Source organism: Amblyomma maculatum, chromosome 3 (assembly GCF_055883805.1).
Source record: "Amblyomma maculatum isolate TAMU_Amacu chromosome 3, ASM5588380v1, whole genome shotgun sequence".
Taxonomy (NCBI): domain Eukaryota; kingdom Metazoa; phylum Arthropoda; class Arachnida; order Ixodida; family Ixodidae; genus Amblyomma; species Amblyomma maculatum.
This window is the reverse complement of record NC_139346.1, coordinates 47,241,218-47,260,783: the sequence shown is the minus strand read 5'-3', so window position 1 is coordinate 47,260,783 and position 19,566 is coordinate 47,241,218. Positions and strand designations below refer to the sequence as shown.

Sequence of the window (19,566 nt, the reverse complement as noted above, 5' to 3'; positions counted from 1 at the left end):
GTCCAGGACATATGTAACAATATGAAGTCAATATCAGCTAATTCGTGGCAGTGAATGAGTTTTTGAAATAACGGTGAATGTATTTACAATGACTGTTGGCACAACTTGCCTTTTTGCAAAAGGAAAAAAAAAATAGTGAGCTACAATCGTGCGGCAGCTGTTCGATTACAGAGACACGGGCACCTATTTGAATCAATAATTGACCGAAAACGAGGAAGTAGTCGCAAAAATAATTCTTCCTCAATCTCATTGTCCAAGTTCCCATCATAAATGTGTAAATATATGGAGATTACGAACGAAAGCAATGGTAATTTTGTGTTAATCATAAATAAACAGAATAGGACGAAATGGCACGCGGGTATAACTGAGTAGTTAAGTCAGTGTTTTTCGTTCAAAACAAGCCAAACAAAAAAAAAAACTTCCGTGATCCCTGAAGAAATGCAAAAGTCTGAGCGTTGCTGCTGCGCACGCTACCTCGCGCGCCCCTTTATAGCTTTTGAAAACCGAGTTCAAAGCCCGTGTCGCAAAATTGGAACTTCCACTCCCTGGGGCGCGTTTGTTTCAATTTTCCTGCAAGTGAGGGATTGGGTGGTACACCGTGTTCCTGTAGCTTGGCGTTCCTTGACGTGTGTTAGTTGCAGTGAGTTTTTGTAATATGACGCTCTCATTGCTCCTGCAGACGGGAGAGAAGCCGTCATTCTCGCAACCCCTTCGTTGCCATGGTGACGACAGAAGCGCTACACAGAGAATTAGGGTATTGCTTACTTGCCTATGTGGCGGAATTGGTTAGTATGCTCAGCTGATAAATATTCAAACGAAAAACGGGCTTGCAATACACGTTTGAATATTTCTCAGCTGAGCGTACTAACCTTTCCACCATGACGATTTATCGCCATGAATATTTATCAACTGTGACGCGAAAGAAACTTTACAAGGACTTGTGCGATGTCTTTCTCCCGATCCCATTGTACAGATTGTTGTATTCTGCAGGTGGTTCATGGGAGTCAGTAAAAAATATGGCTGTACCAGGGGGAACGAAAACTTTCCTTTTCAAGCTCCATAGCAATACACTAGAACTTAAGGCTTATTTAGAAATTAAAGGTGTTTTTTTTGTACCCTGGGGAAGTCACTGTTTCATATGCCGCAAACCGGAAACTATCGAACACGTTTTCTTAGACTATTGGGAAACCTTTTTCTTCTGAGACATTCTACAACGAACAATTAAAAAGGACCTACCCGTGGATGCATTCGGAATTCGATTTTTACCTATTGAAGATGATGGTGGGCTGCCGCTGGACATGATCATGTTATTGGGCCCGCACAGTGTCTGGCGATCCAGAATGGCTTTCAGGCATGCAGACGTTGATGCGAGGAAAATAAGGCAGTATTTTCTCGAAGCCGTTGCGAGTGTTATTGAAGTTCTCAAGACGCAAGACGAAGTGCCTGAGTGGCATCTGAGAACGGAAATGTTGCTGCAATTGACTGAGTTGTAATGGATCACGCAGCCCAAATCGCGTGGTTTTAATCCATGTTCTGTATTTGTCGCGTAATACTCACTCTCAGTGTGTGTGTGTGTGTGTGTGTGTGTGTGTGTGTGTGTGTGTGTGTGTGTGTGTGTGTGTGTGTGTGTGTGTGTGTGTGTGTGTGTGTGTGTGTGTGCGTGTGCGTGTGCGTGTGCGTGTGCGTGTGCGTGTGCGTGTGCGTGTGCGTGTGCGTGTGTGTGTGTGTGTGTGTGTGTGTGTGTGTGTGTGTGTGTGTGTGTGTGTGTGTGTGTGTGTGTGTGTGTGTGTGTGTGTGCGTGCGCGTGCGCGTGCGCGTGCGTGCGTGTGTGTGTGATGTTCTATATGTGTAAAATCTGACAGTAAATTAGGCAATAAAGAAACAAAGTACGCTCAGCAGCTTATCGGAGGGGTAGGAGGTCGATTCCAGTGCAAGACGATTTTTTTTTTAATGTAAATTGAAGGCGAATAGATTTAATGAATTGGCTTTGAATAGAATTATGGGCTTTCATAGTAAAGTGACATTTTCATGCAACTTGACTGCCACTTTTTTTGTCACGTAATACTCTTGTTCATCTAGAATCCTCCAAGATCGTTAATTTGTCATTAATGACAGAACCTATCATGACTAACCACCCTGATTCTGCATTTATTAATCCCTGCCTTTATATACTTCATCACCTTAATCTGGGAATCATGAAGGGTGACGCCACGTCGGATCCCACCACCCGTTTTGCGTACACTAACAGTGCCGACACAGCCCTAATAAGGGTTCCCCGTAATGACTTCTCTGGTATTCGAGGGTGGCGTATTTTCATTCTTCGTTACTGCTGAGCGTTTCCCTGCGGACCAAGTCAAGTCCTAAAGCGCGAATTCCCGAGAGCTGCCCGTGCGACCAGAGTTGGCTTTAGGGTCTGTCGAATAACTCTTGTCACCACCTGTTTTCTCGCAGCCCGACGCTGTGGAGCGCTTGGTACTGGAGGATGTCGCACCAACCTTTTTGCCAGCAATACTCCGAGAGCATTGGCTTCCCTGGCAAGCAAAGGCCATGGACACCATCATGAGTTTGTTCTCACGTGATATGAGCCTGGAGCAGGCCCGCCAGATGGCCGATCAGTTTCTCAGCAGCCGCATAGCAGTGAGTGCTGCCTTCAGACTGCAAAATATTGTAATCATGTATTCGAAGTTCCTCGATAATAAAGGGCGTATGAGAGGGGTCTCCCTAAAAGGCGGTTATAGTGGTAACACAAACCATTCGGCTAATACAATTCGGTAGCTTGAATAACGAGTTGTAACGAGTGATATTTTACTGTCTTCTTTGTCTGCTCACGCAGGCTATTGCAGAGGTGAAGATGTGTTAGAAAATTGCCTGTTTGTCTGATTTCGTCTCCATAGTTTGGTTGACGACCTTTAATGTTATTATCGTAAACAAATTCACATTGTCGAAAATGGCAGCGCACATCCCTTGTGAACGTGAACAAAAGACATATCAAGAATATAAATTGAAATGCAAATTATTTACCAAAAGTAAACATAGCTTGAGGAACTTTCGCATGCCGCTGCATGTTTACAATGTATTGCTCGTCACTGCAATGAACCAACATGCACAGTAAGCATGTGATGGCCAGGACCTGGATATTTTATCGTTTAGTACCATTAAGGGTGTGCCAAGTTATTAAGTAGCGAATAATTTGCAATATTCGGTTGACAGAAGTGGTTGGGTATATACCATGACAGTGATTTCTAGATGGGATGCAACAGTATCTGAAAACATAAAAGAAAACATAATCGTCGCAGCTTGAAGAAACGTCATCTTAAAGAGTAGTGGAGAATGAAAACAATTTGGGACAAGACTATACTAACTAGTCTCTTTTCCTCTTCAAGCCTGAAAGTTATTTTTCATAAAGGGAGAAATAAAGCAAATTTTATTTTCATAATCTCCGTTTCGAGGAACAGGGCGCAGGCGTGACCTCTTTGTGGACATGTGTACGTTAGGGCTGTGCAGAAAGTAAATTGCCTTGACTGCACCGTCTTACGACATTGCGGTATTCTCCCTTTGTGAATAGGAGGAAGTGCAGTTTTAAATATCATGAAAACTCAGTTTGTCATCAGCGACCTCTTAGAAACCGAAAAAAGGAAGCCATAATCCGCAGACCAACGCTTTGCCACGAGGACATATTGCGGTGTGAGCTAAGTTAGGGTCCCGAAAATCTACAGCAAACTAAATCCCATACTTCTCTTGTAAAACATTGGTTAGTGCATTGTACATCTGCCCTTCTTCGGTTGACTAAGATTGACGCTTCGACAACCATGTCCTCTGTTCCTATCTCTCATACTGTGAAATTGTTTGAACTAATTACATGGTACCAAAATCATATACTGCTTTATAACTATTACATTGTTTACGTTGCATTGTGGCTAACTGGGCATAGAAACATAATGATCATAAATATACGAACTGCAAAGGTCGAATTCGAAAAGAGGTGTCCCTTGTAATATCACTTCACCAAAACATACGCCGCATCGGCATATAAACTACAATATAAAGAAACGCCTCGGTGTACCATACGAGGAGCAAATCATTTTTTAAACTCGTGAAGTAAAGTATATCTTGTGGAGTTTCACCATTCCCATTAGGAATAATTGACAGATATGATTGGTGCTACTCTACCACAAATAAAATATTTCTCTTCATATGCATTGCCGTCTCGCTGCTATAGATTCCTCTAATTCTCCTGTAATTCCTTAATTCATAAAAAATGTGAATATTTGGTCCGTTTTCAACATTAGTAACGGAGCAATTGAGGTTTGCTAACTTTTTTCTTACATCTTTTTCTGACAGAACCGGTATGTTCGAGAGTTCCTGCTGGCTAACTTGCACAAGGGTCATGTCACGTTAGAATGGCGACTCAACGCTAAGGCCATCAAACAGAACATAGAAGCTCTGACTGCCCTTGACTATCTCGACAACCAAAGTTGCGATGTCGATGCACTGTTCATCGGAGCCGCGGATTTCATTTGCATCAGGTACGAATATGTTTATTGCGGCATATTATGCGACTTCAAGCAAAAGCAATATAAAGGATTCCCTAAGAGCGACAACAGTCAAGGGATCAGGTTAGTTACTATAGTGCACACTAGCACCCGCAAAACATTCGCGGACATTTTAGTAGACAGTCCACAGTCTAGCTGTTTGATGAAAGATTTGTGAGGCAACAAAATACCTACTCCCCTTCACGCTAGTATTCAGTTCCCTGTTGGCGATCGTCATGAGAGGTTCATTAATGGAGAAGTTTGAGTTGAATATAATGCAGTAAAAAGTGAATCTATAGCGGTTCGCCAGCGATCTGAGTTCGAGTATGGTGCTCAAGTATGGTGATTTTAACAGGAAAGCTCTTTATATGGATATAACTTGATGCGTGCTGTCTGGCGGGCAGAGATCGTTGCGTCGAGTCGTACATGGTCCGAATAAAAAAGGAGAGAAAATTCCTGTAATGATACGTTTTAAAGTTTCATCCTTCTCATTTCTGACGGTGCATGAAGAGTGTGTTATATTTAATGCAGGTTACACTAGCTTTAGTCAATGTACCAAGCGTGGCTGTTTTAGACGCTTGTATTTGTGTTAAACTAAGCTGCGTTGTATTATAGCAAACAGTACGCAGTGTAAATAACATCAGATGAGGGTTTCGTGAACACGATGATTAATACGGTGATGAAGGTAGCCGCAAATACAAGTAACCTTGTAACCAACCCTATTAGGCGTCTAGATAAATTCAGTTGATTGGTGATTTTAATGCCTAAATACTTAACTGGAACGACCTATGGAATGCTTAAATACCTGTTAGTCGAGTTCTTTGCCAATCATGAATGGTAATATTCACGTTGCTGTTGTAGTGGAGGAATTCGATCGTTTACTACACTACGTACTCAGTTCAGCCATTTAGGTTAAAGCTCATATATATAACCAGCATTTTTAATGAGCAACTAAAATATCGAGAATTAGCAAATAATTCTGCCGGTGGTATTGGAAGCCACAAAGAGTTAAGGGCGCAAGGAACTGTTCTTGTGACCCATAATATAGAAATATCCATAGGACGAGAGATGTAATATTAAAGTTTAAAAATCCACGATATCATATAACGAAATTTACATGATATAACGATTGATCAGAATTTTCTGACAGCTTGTTCCCTGCTCTCTTTAAGTAAACATCAAGCAGCGCTGCTAGCTTAAAAATAACACTATAACTTGAACTTATAATCTCATACCGGTGAATACTGCTTGAAACGCCTGTATGACAATGCAGAAAACCAGCTAAAAGGCAACACTTTGCGCAGGTACGCCTAATTCAGTTTTATGTTGATCACAGAGGCTGGCATATAAAATTCAATGTGTCAACCTGTATCCTGATCATGGCCGCAAGGTCAAATATAGATCAATATATCGCAGCATGGTATCAATATATTTCTGAACATGTACATCGTGAATGTCTCGCTGCACGGCGCACATGAAGCAATAAATAACGGGCGCTAAGCACCCTAAGTAACTCATGACAGATATCGACCAGCTAGGTGAAGAGTGTGTCCTCTAAAAACGCTTTAAAAATATAAAAAATGTTCAACTGCTCTACTCTTGAATATTGCATCTGTGGCGGTCGCCACAGTCGAGTAGTATTTATTTATCTCTAACCCTACCTAGCAGCAATCAGCATTGTTGACTGGACGTTTGACTTCCTGGCGCTGCTGACATCCACAGAGTGCTGCATATTTTTAATAGTTTGTTTTTATTAGGGCCCATATAAGGACTTGTACGTCATCTTTCCCCTCGGTATCTAGGCAAACCTGAATTTTTCTACAAACTTCAATACATAAATAAACATCCCAAAGCGACTTGAGATGTGGAGGCCGCACTAGAAACCTTCGATAATTTCCACCAACACGAGTTCTTTAAGGTGCATCACAATCGCGCAGCACATTGTCGCCCAGCGCTCCGCATCCATCGAAACGTCACTGCGCTGTCCAGGATAAACCACTAGTCCTGGGGATCAGCACTCGAACGCCTTAATCTCTTTTGCCAATTAGCACAATTAGAAAATTGTGCACGCAGAGCAACAATATATCCTTTAAAATAATCAGCACTTACATGACGATACTGTAAAATAAACAACTGTTGTTACTTAACTGCGCTTTTTGTGTTGTGCCCTGATGGGATCTTGGTCGGTATATTTTATGTGTTCAACATGGCGTACGATTTGGAGTTGGCGTAAATATGAACATGGTTCCTGTACGCGAAAAGTAGCATGTTGCGCTGCGTATTTTATCTCGTCAGTAATGAAATGTCACTCCCATTTTGCTCTGACAGTGCCGAATGCCAAGAAGACATCAGGCAGTCATTCCCCAACGCCCGCATCGTCAGCGTGAAAGGCACCAGTCACTGGGTTCACAATGACAAGCCAGAAGAATTCGTGGTCTTGGTTAGAGACTTCATGTCGGCCTGTCCAAGCGAATGTTTCGAAGGAAAGGAGATTCGCTTTGAGAACCGAGGTCACGGTGTTTGAATGTGTGAAGCGAATATACCTGGAAATAACCTCTGCGACATATCCGGAGCACATTAAAGTTGGATCCATGTATAGGCACCTGACGCCGCTTATCATGACACATTCATTCAGAGCTCAAAGCACTCTCGTATATATTACAGTTGAGCCCAGTGGTAGTCTGACGCGGTGACACGACGCTATCTACAGAAGTCAGATATACCCGACATTTCGAAAAATTTAATGACGCCAAAAGCGGCCTGTTAGTCAACAATTGTAGATTTTGGTTTTTGGTATTTCTAAAATCAAACACTCATCGCACATCTTAATTTCTTGAGTTGGACACCCGTCGCTTTAGCTTAGTTGGTAAGAGCACCGAACGCGATATTTGGAGGTCGTAGAACCGTAGCGCAGTTACCGTGCGTTCGTTTGGTTTTTTCTACTTTGTATTTAATTATTCTCGGTAAAATGAGTAAAACACTAATTCAGGTGGATAGAAAAAATATAAAACGGTCTCCTAAGCTTTGCTTGCCCTATCCAGCTATTGGCTTCTTTTATTCGCGTATCGTAGTGAACTCATCACTCTGTCCCTTCAATTTTCTTCATATGTGTATGCATGTATATATATATATATATATATATATATATATATATATATATATATATAATATGGAAGATGACCGATGTATCATATCGAAATATGTATTGCTCGGCCAGAAGCTGACTTTCTTCAATAGATAGTATAGGGATATTCAACACTGATTTAAAAGGGGAGGCGCGCATGAAGGGGGAAGGAAACACTGTAAAATATTGGTCAAAATGGGGAAACTTCTTGGCAGCTATATTTCCAAGCATTACATGTCAGTTCAATTGATTGTGCTTTTTGTCATTTTGATGTTTACTGGAATAAATTTAGGCCATCAATATGACAGTTGACCATAATTTCTAAATGACGGTTCATTTGATCATTTTGATATAATGTACTTAATTTGTAAATATCAGAGTTGATTGTCATTATGAAATGACGTTTCATTTCATTATCAGGTATAATACAGTTAGGTATTCAGTATGTGTCTTTTTCAGGATGGTGTTGTTAATCATTTTGACGTATTATTCGCGAACCAGGAATACGACGAAGTCGTCAATATGCCATTGCTCAATGTGCCGTCATAATTACGGTTGTTTTGTCAGTTTGAAAAACATTTAAAGCGTCATTATAAGAATTTGATGTGCTTTCAATTCACGGTTCAGTGGCATTAAAACATGTTCGAACCGTACAGCATCAGATAAACATCTTTTATCATTCAACATAAAGCATATTAAGGCCACCTAGTATATGCTGTATAAATTCATCAATATCATTTAGGCTATGTGAATCGGATATTACATTTATTTAGAATCACCTACAGCCTCGGTTGTAGGACGCTGAGCAAAGCTGAATTTAAGTTAAACTTTGTGCTGCTCTGAAATCGAGCCTAAAGAGCAAAGTTCAACTGCTTCTTTTTGTCATTTGGATCTGTTATTTTTGTTTTTAATCAAGGACTTCCACTGAGCTGTAGTCAAGCTGCAGTCTTACTTACAGAAAATCTTTAATGAAGTTTACAAAAATTAGTACATTCATAAAGGCCTTTATTGTTATAAATGCTCTTAAATGTAGTGAAAATAAATACATTTTGAACTTGCAGCATGCTGCTTGCAGATTCTTCTCAAATTCATACATGGTGTACCTAGAAAACAGAAAATACCGTATACTCATATTAGATACATTATCACATTATGTGTATTTAAACAGAACAATATGGGACCATATGAAAAGCATCCAATATAGGCTGAAACTAACTTCAGATGTAAAAAATGCATATATTCAAAATGTGGGCAAATTCTGTTGCCATCATTGCATACCATTATTTCTAGCAAATGTGAAAACAGAAATCTAACTCGTATTTATCAATTTTGCAAACCAAAGCTGGGGGGGGGGGAAGCAAGACTGTAAAGATATGAATGAAGTAATTAAAGCGTATACTCAATATTTTGTATAAAAATGGCAAGGCCAGTGATCGAGATGATTGAGGTAACATGCTATCATAATCAAAACTAATGCATGGTGTCAATAAATCAAAATATTTTTATTGAGCACTGTAGTATTAAAAGTTTCATTACGCCATTGATATAGGGTACTCAAAAGACATGAGAAAGGTTCAAAAAGATTACGTGAATCTGGCTCAGTTTAGAGTAATATATGTGCCCATCAGATCATTGCAAAATAATGGCACGCAATACTTAACAATTATTTCATTTTGAGCCTCTTCCCTGGCTCTACGAGAGATAGAGATTTGTCACGCTTGCCTGACGTTACAATTTGCAAGTCCACTTTCCCAGCTGTTAACTCTGAAAGCATTAGAAATAAACAATTTGAGCAGATATGAACCACAAAAGTTGAGATGACAGTCAAATTCTTTATAGTACCGTAGTTTAGGTAAAATCCTTACACTGCTGGAAGTAATGACATCATTCTTTCACATCATTACCCTTTCATCTATAAACAATTCAGATTGTAGTCGTGCATTTACCTTTATGTTTTCTACGTGAAGGCAACTATATTGGTCAGTTTTCTTCTTTTGCCTAATTCTTTCAGTTAAAGAACACAAATGCTTAGTTATCTTCATATTCTTTTAATAAGAGTTCCTCAAGGTCAAACTTTCACTTTGGGGCACTTCATATGCTGTCATTTAGGCACAGTCTTATATGAGCGCATTAAAACCATCTCACTCAACTGGACAGATCCGAGAAATAAGTTGTTTCTCTCGCAAGACATTCGCAACCTTCACAAGACCTACAAGCTATTTTTTCCAATTCAGTATGGCTACAAGAAGGTTAAAAATATCAAATTTTGTAGAAAAAAAAACAATTTGCACAAGCTTGCAATTGCCACCATCGTGGAGGAAGAGATCTGCAGTTTTGTTTTCATTCTGATGCTTGATTCCCCCCCCCCCCCTTTTAACATAGACGACAAGTAGAAATTGATGGCAATGGCTGTAGTGGTTCTGCATGCCTAAGGAAAGTATGAGCTCAGACGACGTTTGGACTCAAAATGAACCTGCCACTTTGAGTTCACTGAATGGTAGATGCTTAGACTTGTTGGGTCATGGTATAAAAGAAAAGAAGCATAGCACAAAAAGACATATGGACATTCTGACGCTTGATTTTCTCAGCCCACTTTTTACATAGACGACGAGCAGCAATCGATGGCAATGGCTGTAGTGGTCCTGCATGCCTAAGGAAAATATGAGCTCAGACGAAGTTTCGGCTCAAAATGAACCTGCCACTTCGAGTTCACTGAATGGTAGATGCTTGGACTTGTTGGTTCATGGTATAAAAGAAAAGAAGCATAGCACAAAAAGACATGAGCATTCTGATGCTTTATTTTCTCAGCCCACTTTTTACATAGACGATGAGCAGCAATCTATGGCAATGGCTGTAGTGGTTCTGCATGCCTAAGGAAAATATGAGCTCAGACGAAGTTTAGACTCAAAATGAATCTGCCAATTTGAGTTCACTGAAGGGTAGATGCTTGGGCTTGTTGGTTCATAGTCCTAAAAAAAGAAGCATAGCACAAAAAGACATGGACAGGGTCGAGACACACAGTGCCAACTTCCAACGCATGTTTATTTCAGTAAATAAAGGTTTTATACCTTCATATCAAAGGGGACCATCAGGCATGCACTAGAAAAGCTTATCTGACAGATAACACAAGTTCCCTTGACAAAAGTGCGACCGAAGGGCTGCTTGCATAATTTTCTTGGAAATGGGGCAACGCACTGAGCTTCGTCATAGATATAGGCTACTGAAAAGACGTGGGAAAGGTGAAAAATGATAATGAGAATTGGGGTCAGTTTTGAACGATATATGGAAGATGTGCCCATGTGATAACCGAAAAATAATGGCAAGCTAGGTTTAACAAATAATTCATTGTTGAAACACTAAAAATGCTAGAATACTTCGAAAGGAGGAAGCAAGGAAAATAATTCTCGACATACTCCAAATTCATTTCAATCTCATATAATGTGACTGATATATTTTGGCATAGTTGTCTGGAATGCCTTGACTGTTTATATTGCATAACCTTCTGTGAGGCTGAGCATGATCAAGTGGTGAGAGGAGCATGTTTGGAATATCTTGATGGAGGCATGTTTACGCTGTTATTGTGCTCCGCTATGCTTAATCATTTCCTACTATAAAAAAGAGGTTAATCTACAACAGTAGAAGGTTGCAGTTCTGGCAGAAGACTAAACTTACATCAAGATGCAGTTATATAAATCGAAGCAGCCTCTATATATGACAATAAGCGACAGCATTGAAACAACCTTTTCAAATTAGTATTGTGCAAGCCTTAAATATCAGCCCTAAACATAGGATGTAAATTCGAAATCTCCAGGTAGTTACGTCGATTTGACCTAGAGTTCATTTAAGGAGGCTATTAGATCTCATTAGCAAATTGGGTGCTTCCTATTAAACAAAATAAATTGAATGTACTGTCGCGCTCAATATTAGTTGCAACGCATCCTAAGTGAATCAATTCTTGTATCCATGCAATAACACAATGAGCATTTAGAGGGAGCATGCAGCTTGTTAAAATAAGAAATGAACTCTGTTCTCCGTTTCTTCAACTGAATGAATAAATTGTGAGCAAGGTTATAGTCAATGTGTTCCAAGAATTTAGCTCCTACCGCATCGTGTGCGTTGTAGTGTATATTTAGTGCGACAGTACATTTTCAGAACTTTCATGCAAGTCAGAAATGTATTAAGCACACCATATAAAATAAATTACTGATATGCATAATATTTACTGGTGTAAAGTATATAAGACTTCTATCTTGCCATGATAATTACCTCCTAAGTTATTTGTTTACGCACGATAGCCAGGCACAGCTATAAAATGAATCAGCAATTGATCTTCAAGTGCCTTCAGCCATCAAACAGTTTCATGATGCCATTTTTAATCCAAGTGCAGAGTGTTGACTCACCTTTCCTAATCATCCACATAAAAGATTTCAGTTGTGCAAGTTGCTATAAGGAACCCAATATATACAAAAAGCCACAACAATGATTAAATTGCTTAAAAACTAGAGATGAAATTCTATTTGGTTCCTAGCAGCCAAGGTGTTTTATATTTATACTGCTTATGTCTTATTTAGGTAACCTGTACAGAAACTACAACCCTTAATAAAGAGATTTTTTCATCATTTGAAACTTATTTACCTCTACGAAAACACCATAGTAAGAGGATGCCCGGTGGACAGCAACTATTGAACACGAAGGACACTCCAAGTAGTAGTGCCATTGCTTTTTCCATGCTTGCAGTGCTTTAATACGCTCTTCTCCAGCTATTGGCATGGCAGCACAACTCGATGAACGTCGCCCATGTGGGAGCCTGCACACGAAAACCAAATCACTTCACATAAAACATTATTACGGGTACGTAAAACAAGAGTTGCAACATACTCTGCATAAGTATATTTACAAATATGAAAAAATTCTGGTGAAACATTATGCTACTTACGTTTCTTGGTGTGAAATAGTAAAAAACACGGCTATTGTTTCTGTATTAATATTGTCACGGTGTGAAGTCTCTGATCAGAAGTCACCGCGGGACACAGGAGTTACAGAAGTCACAGTGCGGCAGGAAAACTAGCAGGCCCGCTTCAACAGAAGAACTTCAGTTTCTTCGCCTCGAGAAGATGAACGTCGGTTTCTTCGCCTCGAGAAGGCACACGCTCGCGATCAGCGCAAATGCAGCGTGTCATTGCCCCCCCCCCCCCGGGTACAAGAAGCATCGCCCCGATGCTGGAAGTGTGGGTAGAGATAAAAACAAACAAACAAAACAACCATTGCACGAAGGGCAGTTGCTCGCGCACAGAAAGAGTCAACACTATCGGTCGTAATACGATTTCAGGCGGACCACGTGGACCACGTCCGGGAACGTGGAGCATCGGGACTTTCTAAATCCATCAGGAACAACCTCATAGTTTAGGTCCCCAACTTGGCTTACCACTTTGTACGGGCCAAAGTAACGACACAGCAGTTTCTCACTGAGGCCTCGTCGACGTACAGGAAACCAAACCCAGACACGGTCTCCAGCTGTGTACCGGGCGTCACGGTGTCGGAGGTTGTAACGCTGGGCATCGCGGCGTTGCTGATTCTGAATTCGCAGCCTGGCCAGCTAACGGGCCTCTTCGGCGAGGTGCAGAAAGGTGTGAACATCTGCTTGTTGGTTGCCGTCGTCTAGATGTGGTAACATGGCATCAAGCATTGTGGTCACTTCACGGCCATGGACCAGACGGAAAGGTGTCATGTTCGTTGTTTCCTGGACCGCTGTATTGTATGCAAAGGTAACGTGCGGGAGCACTTCATCCCACGTTTTGTGCTCTACGTCGACGTACATTGAGAGCATGTCAGCGAGTGTTTTGTTCAAGCGTTCGGTCAAGCCGTTCGTTTGAGGATGGTAAGGTGTCGCCTTCCTGTGTTCAGTATGACTGTGAATTAAAATCTGCTGCAGCAATTCGGCTGTAAATGCGGCTCCTCTGTCAGTAATCAAAATCTCCGGTGCGCCATGGCGCAGGACAACGCAATTGATGAAAAACTTTGCAACCTCTAAGGCAGTACCGTTGGGTAGAGCGGAGGTTTCCGCGTATCGCGTAAGGTAATCCGTAGCAATAATGACCCACCGGTTACCGGAGTGTGAAAGGGGAAATGGTCCCAGCATGTCCATGCCAATCTGCTGGAAAGGCCTCGATGGTGGGTCTATTGGCTTCAAGAGTCCGGTGGGCTTAGTCGGCGGCACCTTACGACGCTGACAGTTGCGACACGTTTTCACATAGTGTGAAACGTCTGAGTTAAGTCGAGGCCAGTAGTACTTTTCCTTGAGCCTTGCAAGCGTGCGGGTGACTCCCAAATGTCCAGAGGTTGGCTCATCGTGGCAAGCTTGTAAGATTTCATCACGTAGACACATAGGTACAACAATCAGGTACGGCGTTTGGCTGGCGGAAAAGTTTTTCTTCATGAGGACACCATTGCGCACACATAACGATGACAGAGCACGCTTGAAAGCTCGCGGAGCGGTTGTACATGCACTGTTTAGATAGTCCATGATGTGCCGAAGTTCGGGATCTGCAGATTGTCTTTCAGCGAGGCACTCTGTGCTGATGGCATTTAACAGTATGGCCTCATCAGGAATTTCATCTGCGGGGGGATCTACAGGGGCACGTGAGAGACAGTCGGCGTCCGAATGCTGACGGCCAGATTTGTACGTGACAGTTATGTCGAATTCCTGTAATCGTAGACTCCATCTTACAAGACGGGTTGAAGGGTCCTTTAGGGTTGCAAGCCAACATAGGGCATGGTGGTCAGTCACTAACTTGAATGGTTTCCCGTTAAGGTATGGCCGAAATTTCGACGTCGCCCACACAATGGCTAGACATTCTTTCTCTGTTGCAGAATAGTTCGATTCGGCTTTAGATAGACAGCGACTGGCGTAAGCGATTACACGTTCTTGGCCGCCCTGGATTTGAACTAGAACGGCGCCCAGGCCTATGTTGCTTGCATCGGTGTGAAGCTCCGTGTCGGCGTTTTCGTCGAAGTGAGCCAATATGGGAGGTGTTTGTAGGCGGCGTTGAAGCTCTTTGAGTGCTTGTTCCTGTGGTGCGTCCCAAGTGAAAGGCGTGTCTGTCTTTGTCAGACGTGTTAGGGGCTCAGCGAATCGAACGAAATCTTTTACGTAGCGCCGGTAGTAGGCACATAAGCCAAGAAATCGTCGAACAGCTTTCTGGTCTTGGGGCGGAGGGAAGTTGGCAATAGCTGTGGTTTTCTCTGGATCCGGCAGGACACCAGCGTGGCTTACGACGTGCCCCAAGAACTTGAGCTCCGTATAAGCAAAATGACACTTCTCGTTCTTTAGTGTAAGGCCAGAGGATGTTATGGCTTGCAAAACAGTGTCAAGGCGCCGAAGGTGCTCCTCGAACGTTGGAGCGAAGACCACAACGTCGTCAAGGTAAACGAGACATGTCTGCCACTTGAGATCTGCAAGCACGGTGTCCATAAGCCGTTGGAAAGTAGCCGGCGCAGAGCAGAGACCAAAGGGCATAGCCTTGAACTCGTAGAGCCCATCCGGAGTAATAAACGCCGTTTTCTCGCGGTCCCTCTCATCTACCTCTATTTGCTAGTATCCGGATTTCAAGTCCATTGAAGAGAAATATTTCGCGGAGCAGAGACGATCCAGAGCATCGTCGATGCGTGGCACGGGATAGACGTCTTTCTTTGTAACTTTGTTTAGCCGGCGGTAATCCACACAAAACCTCAGCGTACCATCCTTTTTCTTCACAAGAACGACTGGTGCAGCCCATGGACTCCGCGAGGGCTGGATGACATCGTCGCGAAGCATCTCTTTCACTTGGCGGGTGATAGCGGCGCGTTCAGTCGGAGACACTCGGTAAGGTGACTGTCTGAGAGGTGGCACGGTATCATCTGTAATAATGCGATGCTTGGCGAGATCGGTTCTGCCAACACGTGAAGAGTTGGAGAAGGTCGCCCGATAGCGCTGGAGGAGCTGGTTCACTTGGCGATGCTGCAGTTGAGAAAGCGCAGGGTTGATGTCGAAGTGTAAATTGGTGGTAGGCCTCTCCATTTCGGTCAATGACAGCGTCGCAAGTCCAGAGGCTTTTCGAACATGCGTGATACCGCAAATATGGGCCACTACAGACCCCGTGCTTAAATGCTGGTGCTCACCGCCAACATTTGTGAGTAGGACATCTGCTTTGCCGTCTTCGAGGCGAACGACTCCTCTGGCTACAGCAAGACTGCGTTCGAAAAGTAAGATCTGTTTGCTTTCCACGACACCTTCAAAGTTTCGCAGTGTATTCGCAGCCACAGACGTCATCACACTGGAACAAGGCGGAATAGTGACGTGATCATCAAGGATGTGCAGTGCTGTCGGTCACTCTGAAGCACTGTGTATTGCGTTCTTAGTCGATAAAGTCACTGACTTAGTCTGCAGGTCGATAACGGCTCCATTCTCTGCTAAGAAATCCATGCCAAGGATGACGTCGCGGGAACGCTGGACAAGTACGACGAAGGTTGCTAAGTACGTTTCTTCTTGCACTGTTACCCTAGAAGTGCAGGTACCGGTCGGCGTTAACAAGTGGCCTCCGGCAGTACAAATTTGTGGGCCTGTCCAGGGTGTAGTCACTTTTTTCAGAGTGGCGGCGAAAGGCCCACTCATCACAGAATAATCGGCGCCGGTATCCACAAGCGCTGTCACGTCGGTTCCGTCCACTGAAATGTTCAGGTCGGCGGTTACGGCTGTGGTGTTACCGAAACGTCGCGGGGTCCGGTCACGGTTGCGGTGTGGTACTAGCTGATTTCGTGTCGTCGGAGTACTGGAGCGCCGAGGCAGCGGATCATTGTGGGGCGCGTCGAGTCGTCGTGAAACGGAGTAGCCATCCGGTTGCAGCGGTGGAGGAGCTTGAGAATTTCGTCGATGAGCAACCTTCCCACCAAAGGTTGCCGCGTCTAGTTTTCCCGATGGGGGCTAGGGGAGCGGACCCGCGTCAGGCCGGCATTACCACGTGTCTGCGAGGAGTATTGGCGCGGTGAAGGCGACCGCGAGTAGTCATAGGGCGTTCCGGATGATTCAGCCAAGTACGCGTCAATGGCAGGGGTCGTTCACCACGCTGCGGCTTTCGCGCGTCGGCGCTAAATCCCGGCAGACCCATTCGTCGGTAACAGCAATAGCGGAACAGGTGACCAGCTTCGCCACAGTGGAAGCACAGCGGGCGATTATCGCGAGTGCGCCAGACGTCGCTTTTGCGTGGACGCACCTGAGAAATTCGAGCGGGAGGTGCTTGACGACTGTATGCAGGGGCTGCTTGGTGCTGACTGGGAGGTGGATGCTGACTGGGAGGTGGACAGGCACGACGAGTGACTGCGGCGTAGGTCATGGCCTGTGGTGGCATTGGCGGGAGCGGCTCGGGTGGATTGAGTGCCTGGTTGACCTCTTCCCGAATCATCTGAGAAAGGCTGGATACTTGAGGGGGTGCTGCCGTCGAAAATATTTTTTGCAGCTCCTCGCGTACGATGGCCCGTATGGTCTCACGGAGCACGTCAGTGCTACCAGTGTCCGCAATGGCGGCAGCAATAGGGATGGACGGCCGCTCGTAGTGCTTAGACCGCATCTCTAGAGCCCTCTCAATGGTAGTGGCCTCGGATACAAATTCCCCGATGGTCTTGGAGGGACATCGCACTAATCCAACGAAGATCTGTTCCTTAACTCCCTTCATGAGATAGCGAAGTTTTTTTTCTTCGGACATGTTTGGATCAGCGCGACGGAATAGCCTCGTCATGTCCTCGAAGTAAACGAGGACGCTCTCGTTAGGGAGCTGAACTCTCGTCTGTAGGAGCAGCTCGGCGCGTTCTTTCCGAAAAACGGTGGTGAAAGCTTGCAGGAACTGGTCCTTGAAGGAACTCCACGTTGTGACAGTAGTCTCATGATTTTCAAACCATGTACGAGCTGAACCGTCGAGCGAACAAAATACATGCTGCAGTTTCTGGTCGTCGCCCCAGCGATTGTACTGGGCTACTCGCTCAAATTTATCTAGCCAGTCTTCCGGGTCGTCGCCGGGAAAGGCTTGGAAGATGGGTATCTCCCGCGGCTGCTGCAACACGAAGGAGGGGGCAGTGGTGTCTACCTGCGTCATTACGGGTGGTTGTGTTGTCTCCGAAGGTGGTGCTGGAGAAGATGGTGGCGGCCTCGCAGTACGAGAAAATTGTAGAGGTGCGAATTCAGGATCAAGCCCTCGAAGCCGTCGGCTACTCTGATGGGTAGGCGTAATCTCGATGGTAGGAGATCCTTGAGGGCTGGAGTCTCGGCTGGTTGGAGGTGTACGGAGCATGGGTTGCGTTACCCAGCACCTCCACCAGATGTCACGGTGTGAAGTCTCTGATCAGAAGTCACTGCGGGACACAGGAGTTACAGAAGTCACAGTGTGGCAGGAAAACTAGCAGGCCCGCTTCAACAGAAGAACTTCAGTTTCTTCGCCTCGAGAAGATGAACGTCGGTTTCTTCGCCTCGAGGAGGCACACGCTCGCGATCAGCGCAAATGCAGCGTGTCAATATAAACAGTCCAGTTCACGAATTCTACATACCACCATGGATTATACAGTGTAAGCTGTAAGGTGAGCAAAAGCTCTCAGCATGGTGCAACCTGCCTTTCTTAATTTCAAACAAGTTTTTTCTAGCAAGAGCACTGCGTCTGAAAACTGAGGTGTTCAATTCACAAGAAAATATAATAATATATGTACACACAGCAAATAGACTCGAGCTGGAAAATGATTACTGACCGAAAACAAGGATTGTAGCTACAACTTTACCAATCTTAATGATGAAAAAAAAAGAAATGTTCACGACATCTTCCAATTCTAGAAATAAAATTATTCAAAGTAATCGCCCTGTCATACCATACTTCACTTGGTTTTGGCTGAAGTGAAGGTGCCCCTCCCGCCGAAGAAAGGCGAAATCTTGATAACGGACACCTTCCTCCACGCAGTGAAATCGATTGATGCTGGCAGCAGTCATGTGTTGCTTCGCAAGCGGCTTTTTCGACGAGCACATTCGCCTACTAAAGCACAGAGCAAACCTGGGTGAGGCTCTCAGCGATCATCTTCCCTGCATGAGGCAAGGCGCATACGTTCATCTTTATGCTACCGCTCGGGGTAGGCAGACACTGGAAGCATCATACAATTCACTAAGAAAAACAATATTCGGTCGCTGGATGAGCGGCTGTCTGTCACAAGATCGTTTTTAAGCTCTTTTTGATGCCTAAGCCGCATGCGCGAGGTACAACCATCTGGTGACGCTACTACGGTCGAATTGCTCGAGCGCAAAGGGGCAAAAGGGGGGGGGGGGGCGGACAAGCAATAAATAACTACACCTGCACCATGCAGAAAAACCGGCGAAGTAGCTAGCTAGCGACCTCAACGCGTACTGCATGGCGACCATGCCATCGGTGATTCTTCTACCAAGATCACCTCTAGTGCACAGATAAAGGTGTTGCTCCCGCCGAAAAAGTTGACGGGAAATATTGATATCAAACACCTGTCTCTGCGGACAGTAGGCGGACATGGTTGACGAAAGACAAGCTGGGGCAACGTGGCCCCTTTGTTGCCCACAGCGGCGAGTTATATGATAGCCCACAAGAGCAGCGCCGAAGGACGGCACGTGTTCAGGAGGGCGTTAAGCACCACCACTTGAGAAATTCGAACCCTATGAGCGTCAGCAAGACGCGGGTCTTCGAAACAAAATGTCTGCACCGAGTACGCCACATACCCTTCCCTACCGGCTTAGACGTGCAAGAGAGAAAACGATCTTAAAACCGACGGCGGCTCGCCAGCCATCAGATGTTAATCCTTTCATTGTTGATCAGCAGTCACGAGTGGTAACAAACACTCAACAGATTCGCGATGCGTTTTACAGAACGGTAATAT

General features: G+C 44.2%; 1 protein-coding gene across 1 annotated transcript in view; it reads left to right on the top strand.

The window, feature by feature from the left end:
* LOC146194705 (sn-1-specific diacylglycerol lipase ABHD11-like) overlaps positions 1 to 7,056 on the top strand; it is a 58,809-nt gene extending 51,753 nt beyond the window's left edge. The window contains exons 4-6 of the mRNA XM_084596621.1: positions 2,452 to 2,637; positions 4,342 to 4,543; positions 6,878 to 7,056. Coding sequence (XP_084452747.1) covers positions 2,452 to 2,637; positions 4,342 to 4,543; positions 6,878 to 7,056 — 567 coding nt within the window. The remainder of the gene's footprint in view (positions 1 to 2,451; positions 2,638 to 4,341; positions 4,544 to 6,877) is intronic.
* Positions 7,057 to 19,566: the final 12,510 nt, after the last annotated feature.